Source organism: Clinocottus analis, unplaced genomic scaffold, assembly GCF_023055335.1.
Source record: "Clinocottus analis isolate CAN_PGR_092001 unplaced genomic scaffold, fCliAna1.0.p SCAF_15, whole genome shotgun sequence".
Classification (NCBI taxonomy): Eukaryota; Metazoa; Chordata; class Actinopteri; order Perciformes; family Cottidae; genus Clinocottus; species Clinocottus analis.
This window is the reverse complement of record NW_027175876.1, coordinates 5,076,697-5,087,540: the sequence shown is the minus strand read 5'-3', so window position 1 is coordinate 5,087,540 and position 10,844 is coordinate 5,076,697. Positions and strand designations below refer to the sequence as shown.

General features: G+C 41.8%; 1 protein-coding gene across 2 annotated transcripts; it reads left to right on the top strand.

Moving 5' to 3' along the window:
- Positions 1 to 1,036: 1,036 nt before the first annotated feature.
- On the top strand, positions 1,037 to 4,398 carry LOC137785670 (protein c-Fos-like). Of its 2 annotated transcripts, none has more exons than XM_068577111.1 (4): positions 1,037 to 1,288; positions 1,879 to 2,094; positions 2,743 to 2,850; positions 3,020 to 4,398. In XM_068577111.1, the coding sequence occupies exons 1-4, from the start codon at positions 1,142 to 1,144 to the stop codon at positions 3,740 to 3,742; spliced, it is 1,194 nt and encodes a 397-aa protein (XP_068433212.1). In that variant the 5' UTR covers positions 1,037 to 1,141; the 3' UTR covers positions 3,743 to 4,398. The 2 variants fall into 2 exon arrangements, with proteins under 2 accessions (XP_068433212.1, XP_068433213.1); XM_068577112.1 differs by lacking the exon at positions 1,037 to 1,288 and adding an exon at positions 1,478 to 1,817 and having other exon boundaries at positions 1,950 to 2,094.
- The last annotated feature ends 6,446 nt before the right edge of the window (positions 4,399 to 10,844 follow it).

Here is a 10,844-nt window from a genome sequence, read left to right as displayed (position 1 = left end):
GCCCAACATGTATTACCCTCTGCCATAAACCAATACATGTTACTGATTAATCATTGCATTTGTCAATCTATCTGGAGTCAGTGCATATCGTCTTATAGTTTAAGGGGCTTGCTCTCGTCTTCTCGTCCTGAAAGTAGCACAATGACGCTGTTATCAGGTACAAGGCATGACGATCAGCGCATGTTTCACTTTCTTTTGTGACTGTGAGTGAGTGGGCCACACACACAGCCCCACGTCCGTCTGCGCGCTCTCTGTGCACCACAGCGCGCCCCTGTCTCACCGGAAACGCCATATATGGCTCGGTCGGTCCATTCGGCGATTGGCTGCTTTACTACAGCGACAAATCTGTTGCTGGAGCGCTATTCATATGCAGAGACAGGTGAACAAGGCAATGTGATAAATGGATGACACTTCTTTTAGCAGCTCATAAATAATCAGCCGGTGTGCTGGAAGCTGTGTGGATTAATTAAATCATGCTGGGTTTCACAATATCCAAATGATGTGATGGAGCAGCTGTTTTATTACATTGTATAGCTTTAGTACACCAGCAGCGTCACAGTCTATTCGGAGGGACATAGACCGACTGTTTTAAGAATTGGATTTTAATATATTGCTTTGTTATCACCGCCTTTCTCCTGCAAGAACATTCTGTTTCCTTGAATGCGCCAAAAATAATTAGGATATGTCTCGTGAACGTCTGTGGACGTATGGGAACATCATGTATATGATGCAGATGCTGCATACATGAAATGACGTAGCTTAGTTCATTCATGACGATGGGCACCTCAAGCAGGCGGGGGTGTCACTTAATACAAGCTATGCTCAATATTTTCTAATATGCGAGTTTATAGAACACGTAAAGATGAAATGGTTGCTAATATTGTTGTTCAAACATTGCACGGATGTATAAGTTGAATTGGAAAACATCCGCCCCCCTTTTTCTCCTCGTGCCTCTCCCTCTGTGCGATGGTTCGGTCTCACCAAACAGATTTCATTCATAAAATTCCAGCTCACTATAAAAGGCGGGCCTCTCCACTATCTGCACAGTTACCATTTATGAACCCGGCAAATGGAATATAAGTAGTGGTTTAGGTGTGAGTTTTCCACTTAGGTTTAAGAGACTGTTCTATCTTTTTATGCAATGATTTTAGACGAGAACATGCATCCAGACTCCAGCACTGAGTTCGACTCATCGTCCAGCTGTAGCACAGCATCGCCTGGCGGGGACACCCCTGGGTGCAGCCAGCATCCTCCTGACTCGCTTTCATCATCAGTGGACAGCACCAAGGTAGAAGCGGATCTGATCATCCCAAAAAAAAAATATCCTTACACATTTTACAGGATTATTAATGCACACGTTTTACAGGTCGGGGAAATGCGACTATATGGTACAAAATGTTCATACATATGCGAGCATCTCACAGACAGCATTTCCTTTAACGTGAATGCTGTCTAGTGCTGGAAATTATTCTATACAAACACATAGGCTATAGGCAATGTCTATAGGCGCCATGCCATCAAGGTAATCCGCAAAAACAGCGCCATATATAATGTTTAGTGTTATTTCAGAGAAATTATTTGTCATACTTTAACACAGACCTGTCTTGGTCGTGACCTTTCATTTTAGAGTGATGATGATGATAGAGATAATGACAATAACTGACAAGGACGTGATGATTAGGCATGCATTTGATTTTGATAGATTCGTATTGATTTGGTCCTTTTTTGGAGGGGGGCTTTCCTCAGCCAAATAATTGATGTGCCATTTGAGCACATAAAAAAAAGGTCAGCCTCGAACGTGGTTTCTCTCTCATCAGGTAAGCCAAATTAGTGTTTGCCTGCATGCACATGCTTGTCTCTGTGATGTGTTTTTTCCAGGACGCTGAGACCAGTGCAGCGGACTCCTTTGTTCCGACTGTGACTGCAATCTCAACCTCTCCGGATCTAAGGTGGATGGTGCAGCCGACAGTCATCACATCTGGCTCTCCGTCGCCTGGCCGTGCAAAGACTAAAAGTCGCGCCTCAACCCAGTCGTCTTGCCCGGCAGGTGCAAACAAGGCAAAGCCCTCCAACAGGAAAGGGCAGAAAGACAAGGTATGCACGAAAACAGGACGGGGGGGAGGGGGGTGGGGGGGGTCAATGAAATGTCACTTGAGAGATAACGTTACAGGTAGCCAATCAATCGATCAATCAGCCAATCAATCAACCTATTCATCAATGAGTCGTATTGTTCTCCACCATTACCCTATCATATTCCTCACCACGGCTCCTTTCCCCTGGTAGAGGTTAACATGAAAATGCAATTATCGCGATATTTTCAACAGAACGTGAAAGAGGATGCAATTGTTTTTGACGGTAAAGGAAAATTAACGTAGCGACTGTATAGCAAATAAATGACTGCAGGGAGTTGCACATCAGGTGATTTGATTACGTCTAATTGGCGCAGCGAGTAATTACTTTGGGAGTAACGAGCACAGCGCTGTTTATGAATGGGAAATTGCATTAAAGTGCGCGTTCACGTGGTCGACGAGACCGTGCCAGTGGTGCAGCATTTTAACGCCTGAACTGGAAGAGAGTCTGCGCCGAGCAGATCAGTATTCCCAGCATACACTGCAAGGACGATTTTTCTTCTTCGTCTTCTTTTGGCAAGTGAAATGGTGCCGGAGAGCCAAATGCTGATATGGCAAAACTCAGCAGGGAGCGCATTTATTTTTAAGGTCTTTTTTTTCTGATTGATTTTAGCCTTCCAAAGAGGAGGAGGAAAGGAGGAAGATCAGAAGGGAGAGGAACAAAATTGCTGCAGCAAAGTGTCGTAACAGACGGAGGGAGCTGATAGACACCCTGCAAATTGTAAGTATGCTGCTAATCATATAGAAAATCCACACAGCACGCACTCTTCGTGAGCTGAGGATACTGCATAGCATGTCACCAGTCGTTAAAAACAACAGGAGCACATACAATGTTTTCATGCCTCCCTCATGCCAAGTCTTTTATCTGATTTCGTCCCATCTCACCTCAGGAAACGGACAAGCTCGAAGACGAGAAGTCTGCCCTCCAGGTGGAGATAGCCGACCTGCTGAAGGAGAAGGAGAGACTCGAGCAGGTTTTAGTCACCCACAAACCATCCTGCAAACTCCCTGCGAATGAAGGTGACGAGGAGGATGAGGAGGAGGAGGAGGAGGTTGAGGAGGATAAAGAAGATGATGTTGACACCATGCTGCAGGATCCTCCGGCCTCCCCGCAGCTGCTGTCCATCTTAGAGGATGGTAAACCCCCGGAGAGCAACGCAGCCATCGGAGAAGCCTCATGTCAAGACATGGACAGCGTCCCCATCATCCCCGCTGCAGCCATTTTGGGGAACTCCAACATCCTCCTGTGCTCGAGTGCAGAAGAAGAGACTCTGGAGGACCTAAGAGGAGACGACCTGGACGATTTGGTGCCCAGCCTGGAGATGGCAGTGACTCCGGACATGGCTGCATCCGTCCCCGACATAGACCTGAGCGGCCCCTTCTGCCTCTCAGACTGGGAAACCCTTTACAAGTCTGTGGCCAACGACCTTGAGTCTTTGAGCTCGCCAGTCCTGTCTTCCAGTCCCACTTGTAGCAATTACCGCACAGTGTTTTCCTTTAATTACTCCGAGATTGATTCCTTGGCCGAGGGCTTGGAGAGCCTCAAAGGCAGCCTCGGTGCGTCTGAGTTGATGAAAGATAGTCTTAACTCTCCGACCCTTCTGGCCTTGTGAATGCAAAGAAGTTATGCAACGATACTGTTATTGTGTTGTGAAACAGCCAGCAAGCTAAATGATCTATCTCTCTCTCTTAAGAACAATGTTTTGTAGTGTGAGTTTTGATGTTGTATAAATCTTGACATCAAAGGTTGTGTACATGACATGTTTTCTGTGACTGTAACAGGGTTTGACTTCTTCCATATCGCTGGTGCAATTCTCTGAGCGGAGACTTTGTCCTGGTAACAAAAATGCATGCAAATACAAGTCATCTGTATTCCAAGCAGAGGTGGTATCTTGTGTTTTTAAATGTGATGTGAAGTTAGATCATGCTCGATAGCCTAACGTATGCGTAATACTGTTGACAAAGTTGTGTTGTAACAAGTGAAAATAGCAGGGTTACTTACTAAAGTGTAGTGTATAGGTGTCACATCTTGCTGTAAGGTGTCCCCTAACATTTCCTTTCAAGTTTTTTCCATAACAAAAAAAAGATCACGTCATGTATTTTATCAAGATGTATTTTATGACATAGTTTATTTTTTTACTTATCAAAAGTTATGAGATGCAAAAATTGTATAACGCTGGAAATAAAATAAGACAACCACTAGTATTGTCTTATGTTGTCATCATTCAGAATTCAGGACTATAAATGTGAATAAACATTATCAACACAGGATTTCTTTTTTTTTTTTAAATTATTATTAACTGTTCTGGAGCTTTCTATCATCTTCATCAGCAGATGGAGTTTGCTCAGTATAGTAATGGGATTACAGATGTTTAAATGTCCTCATGGTCGGAGCAATTTTAAGGGCTTCTTTCTTATCCTAATATAAGTGTTTTAACTGGTCTTTTCATTTGCTGGGGAAGATCATGATTAAAAGCTCCAAACAGATAGCTGACTAAATGGACCTTGTGGTGCAATGTGGACTGTGTTTTCCAAGGTTGAGAATTCATTTTCATCCTTGAGCTTCAGGGATAAGAAGATGGCATATATATGTATATGAAAAGAAAGACAAAATGAAAATTGATCATTAAAGTTGAGCAAACTTCACATGTCAAAATAGATTATAAAATATGATCAAAAGCACATCCACACACAATCTTACAAGATAGTTTCCTCAAGTGGCATTTCCAACGTCAAGTACACCAGTTCATAAACCAACATGGATGAGAAGGGCTTAACAAATAGACACCCGAACATCCATAACAACTGTTCCCGATGACATAGTATATATGATAGCTTCATAAAACGAACTAAATTTCTCCAAGAAGAGGGCCAAGAATATTAATATTTTCAGCTGAGTCCATAAAGATGTCAGTGAGCCTATTTTTGGATTCAGGATTACATAAAGTGCAACCACCGGGGACTGAAACGTGTTTAAAATGAGTGGGAGCTGCAGAAACAGCAGGTTAATTATTTATTCATGGCTCGTTCACGGCTCCGCTATTGTCACGGTCAAGGGAATCCGGCTCCACAGCAGCGCAGTGCGTGCGTGCTACGTCACCACGCGATGCCCGTATCACTTCCGCCTAACCATGTTTGGGTAATTGCAGTTGTTTTGTTTCCACGGCGACGGGGTGTCAGATTTCGAGGCCGGAGGACGTTACCGGAAAAGCTCGAAGCAGAGGAGCGAGCAGGAGCGCTGCTGATGGAAAACAGACGAAGACTTTCTCATAAATTACAGAGCGGGTGTCACGTGCACGGTGATAAGTGGTCTAATTAGTAGTGTAACGGCGCCAAAGCCTTTCTCGGAACAGAAAATGGGGCATTTAATGACCACAGCCTGTTTGTTTTCGGGACTCACGGCAGCGATACCGCTGCAGCGGTCAGTGGAGGGCACTTAATGTAACTTAATGTAACCACATTCAGCGCTAACAAGTACATTGTCTTCATGCGCAAGGCAGAGAGCCTTTGCTGCGTCAATGTTCCCATAATAGTAATACGAGTGACAGGATGTGAGAAGTGCAGTACTCCTCTTTCGCCAGCAGGGGGAGCTATACAGCGTGAGCAGCGCCCAGGCCCAAACGAATGAGTTTCTCTGCAGTTTATCAACCGCGTGTGTGCGTGATGTCTTGATGGTGCCCGGCAGATCCAATGTGTACTGACTCACTCTTTGTCAACTTGTACCATCACACTGTGTGTGTCCAGCAGTGCGATGAACTCCACAGCCCGGTTCAGAGTTGTAGAATATCACATAGATCATGTTGTTCACAACCAAGCATCAAGCCACAACCTGACCGACCGTATGAGATGTGAGCTGAGAGGGTTATTCAGTTTGGACTCTGCACAATGTGGCAGCGGTGGAAAAGGTATTCAGATCTTTTAGTTAAACTAAAGTAACACAATCACAATGTAGAACTTTTACAGTCAGAATGATAAACAAGTAAAAGAACAGGAGTCTGCACAGCAAAACACACTGGGTGTAGAAAAAGTAAATGTACTCTGCAGGCAGGTGTTATTGTTGTATTATTACAGTGTTGGATAATCACTAATGATGCAATGTTTTCTAAGCTTTTATCAAATGTTGCTGCTGAGGGCCATGTTATCTCTCTACAAGACAAGGGTGCCTCATTATATAGAGAGCTGAGATTGTTCTGCACATTTTTAATGTAATTTTGTATGCATCTCATATGCAAGTGCTTTTAAAATTTGAATTTAAGAAATTATGTAAAATTGAGAAATTTATTGAGAAATGAATCAGGGAGTTAAGCTGAACCATTTTAGTTAATTGCTGTTAGGTAAAATACATGAATGGCATTTCATAGACTAATGCACTGTTTTCATAATAACTTAGAATTAAATGTAGCAATATAAAAAGTGTAATATTTCACACTAAAAAGGTAGTAAGTTTCATGAAATGGAAATACTCAAGTGAGCGCACAGGTGTTTTCAATACTTTAGCTGATTGCAGCTCTTGTCAGGATTGTTGGGGGCGTGTTCAAACTGCAGGATTGACATCTCTCTCACTCTCCTGCTACATTGGTTGCATCTGTGAGGATGGGACACCTTTCCCCTTTATTGTTCATTCATGCAGTTTGGTGACCTTATGTAATTCAAATCATAACTCAACCTACAGAGAAACATTTTGACTTGACCGGTCTACCATGACGCTGTGACAGTGAGCAGCATGCACAACACCACGTCTATGAAACTGAAACAGTTAAATGTTCAATACTTAAACAGGTGCTTTTCCTACTATGACAAAAAAATGACTCTCATGGAAAATACCTTTTAGTTACATTTACCTTTGTAAGTAGAGTTATAGGCATATCATTGGTTTACTAATAGTAGACCATCTTGCGATGGGTTCACACTAGCCACAAAGCCAAATCAGACCAGGGGTGTGAAATGTGTGCGTAGGGCCCTTCCACACCTCCTACCCCTGATCCCACCGCACTAGGTCAGCCCACACCATTCCTCGAACCACACCTTCAACACACCTGCAAAGTGTTAGGACTGCATCTTGCACGATTGTGACGCAATCGCAGTCTACAATCTGTCCACAGACATATAAACGCCTGGCGAAGTATTCCAGGAACACATTTTACCTCGATGACTCAGACACAGACTGACGAGGTGATAACAATACCAGCGTCTCTGCTGCCAAATATGATGACCTTATCCCAAATTTACACTTATCACACACACTAGTTGATACGGACGAACTGCAAAAGTTAGTAAGTTAGTTGTTTCCATTTGGTAAAGCTTTATTTAAGCCTCCATTCTTTTAGTTTTTCTTATATACTGACAGTGTATGTGCAGACATGTGCTTTCATGTTGAACAGATATAAAGTGTGCATTGCAAAGCATTGGCTTGGCCTTTCTAAGTCAGAAGATACAAAACATGGAGTAGTTTGCTGACTGCAGTTATGTTCCAGGCAACATCAGCACTCTGTAATATGTCTCACATTGCATGGTTACAGATCTGTCTTTCTATTATTTGTTGTGTGCTCACTGTTTCCAGCTCTGTTATCTCATCCTCATACACCTCCTGACCACTTGCTTTCCTGCTTGCTGCGATATTCCCAAGGAAGTGCTATATTTACAGTAATAAATCAATGTCACACGGGTTCGGGAAGACTGGGTCACCTGACATGAGTAACACTATGTGAGAGCACACATGAACTCAAACAATACTGTAATATTCCAACAGTAGATGGCAGATACAATAGAAGAAAAAAAATATCTGATTTATTTTGGAAAATCCTTTTTTTTTCACGACTAAATAACTGATATGTATAAAACAGCACTTAAAACATCTTTACTAAATAATGTATTCTTTAAAGACTTTGATGCAACGTGATACTGGTGAATCCATGTCTGACAGCTCTTACAACACTGGGAGCTTTGACTCAAATGGAAACAGGAGCTCACAACAGCAGCCTTGTGTTGTGAGAGGGAGATGAAGATGAAGAGGGGGAGGGTTTAAAGTCAACACCAGTACGCAATTGGTGCACTCGGTGATTGATTTGATATCGTGAATGGATATGGTGGGAGCCTGCTACAGCATCACAAATCAATCCATCAAGATGGGCGTGTATATTATCTATGTGTTCAATGCACAAGAGGATTAAGGGGGAATGTAAAAAAAATACAGTAAGTATCCGTTGAGACACTAATACAGTATTTTACTGCATGTTACTGCAAGATTTGATGTCCTGAAGAAAATCAGATTTACTCTTGAACCATTTGTTTCAGAAAAGGGGAAATATCATTGTGTTGTAATGCAACTGGCAAACTGCAGGACGTCTGTTCCTTGTTTAAAATATCCTGCATCTTTACACATTACTAGACATATTTTGACGTGTTCTACAACTGTCTGAGATTATTTTGAAAGAAGAAAAAAAGGAAGGAAAGGATGAAAACACAATGGAGTGGTGGTAAAAATAAAGCTTTTCTCTTCTGTCTCCGGTGCGGTGGATGATGAGTCAGGATTGTGTCTGGAGGTGTCTGGTTTTGTGGGTATTTCCCAAAGACATGGTATTGGATATTACTACAACAAAAGACTTCAACTTAGCAGACAGATTTGAATCAGGGTGAATACGTGAGAAAATATGACTTGTTGGTCCTTTTTAAGTCGTCAACAGGAGTGCAAAGTGTGAATAAGAAGCTGGTGTTTCAGCAACAAATACAATGACAAATAACTTGTGTACTTTGTCAAAATAAAGTAAATCAAGAGACAGAAAAAACACAATGTTGGTTGCTGTTTCGTTGTTTTTGCCTCAACTTCTGACTTCACAAACTGCAAGAAGGCTGCACGAGTTTGGCAAAGCTGCAAAACCACAAACCGCTCTCCGTCTCCATTCATCATTCAGGCATATTGTGAAAAGTGCAGCAAAGATTATGTGTTAATGCAAAGACTCTGAACTTTTAAACAGAGCAAACAAACTGCATGCTTCAAAAACCTCAGCAGGGCTTTTAGTCATTTCAGCGTATTACAAGTACACATTCACACTTTTGTACCTTTGTGGAACAAATTAAGATGCTCTGCATACTTCAGCTGCATATCCAGACTGGTATATATTTTTTTTTCACAGTGTCATCACCAAAGCTTATTGTTCTTGGCAGGGACAATTCCCTCTTAAAAGCTTAAAGTGCCAAATGGGCCTGCACCATATGTGTTCATGTACTGAGTGACATCTCCGGATGCCTTCCTGCAGGCACAGAGGAATTCAGCTAAAAGTCCACACCTGTAAAGGGGAAAACCAGGACCTTCCTTGTTCATGAAATATGTCTGCTTGTTGGCTCAGTTCTGCTTTATTAACCCCAAATGCATCCCCTAAAAATTTGTCATCTATGTTGAGAGCGACTGTGACGCACAGTCCCCACCTCCCCCTCCCCCCGACCTCCCCTCCGATGGAGACATAAATCACAGCAGAACCAAATTAGAGTCTAAAAAAAGGAACCGAGTGGGGTATTTTAGCGAGCCTTGAATAACTCGTCTGCTTGTTGGAGGTGGAACAGTTGAGAGCGCATCGAGTAAAACCCAACTGAGCCTCAGATTAAAGGTAATAATAATAATAATCTGAGGTATAATAAACGATGCAGAAGGCTGAATAGGTTATTCTTGATTAAAAATACAGAGAGCAATATCAAACCTTACATTACAGTCATGCACAACTTCAAGTATTGAAATAAAAAAATAAAGACGTTGAGCGAGAAGCTATATATAAAAGCTATATATATTTCTAAGGGTATAGTTTTCAATCTACAAGATTTTTATTCAAGTATTTATATATGTTCAGTTTTAGAAACTGTCTGAGGTAACTGCAGAGTGACAATAGTCTGTTACTGTTTTTATCCATTGTTTTTCAACTTTGCACACAATTCTAAAAAAAAAACTTGATCGTTATGACGGCTAAACTTTGAGCACGATGCCGTTGTTATCACTAAAATATACATTTTATATCAACCAGGAATGATCTTAAGGCCTGCCTCTCCTAACAGACACATTTCAGTGTAAGAGCAGAACAGTGGGAAGTAGTTACGACTGCTCACGCTAGAGGGAAGCAGCAGGAGGAGATATTTTCTGGAACTTTCTGGAACCTCCATCAGAAATACTTCAACATGATTTTGTGCATGTGTTTTTACTTATTACGTGTTATGAATCAAGTCGCAGCTTTATTAAGGAGAGCAAATACAATCGGGTTTCACAGCAGCTAAAGCTACATGTGCGAATACCCTGCAGGATTTACTGCATTACTGAGGCCTTAAACTTCCTCTACCACCTGGAATAATACCATTTCCACTCTGTGAGTTTATCTGAGAAAAGCTATGGAGTATTTTTCTCTTTCAGTCTTACAAATGTGTGTAATAGGCACATTTGGAATTAATCTGTGCAAACATCTGAATGCCAAAGGACTTTTGGGGTAAAGTTAAATAAAACTAATGAAAACATTTCATAACAGTTACCAAAATTAAGCAGTTCTGTTCTTTCATTTTTGCGTGTGTCTTTGAATAGATAAACAAAGCCTTATTTGAAAGACAAAGGGATGATTGTTGTACTGGAAAACACACCCTGAATGTTTTATTTGGGACTATACTAGGTGTTAAATTAGTTTGTTTTTGTCACTTGGAGGCTGCACATTTAACTGGGGTGGTGGATTTTATTTGATCCTT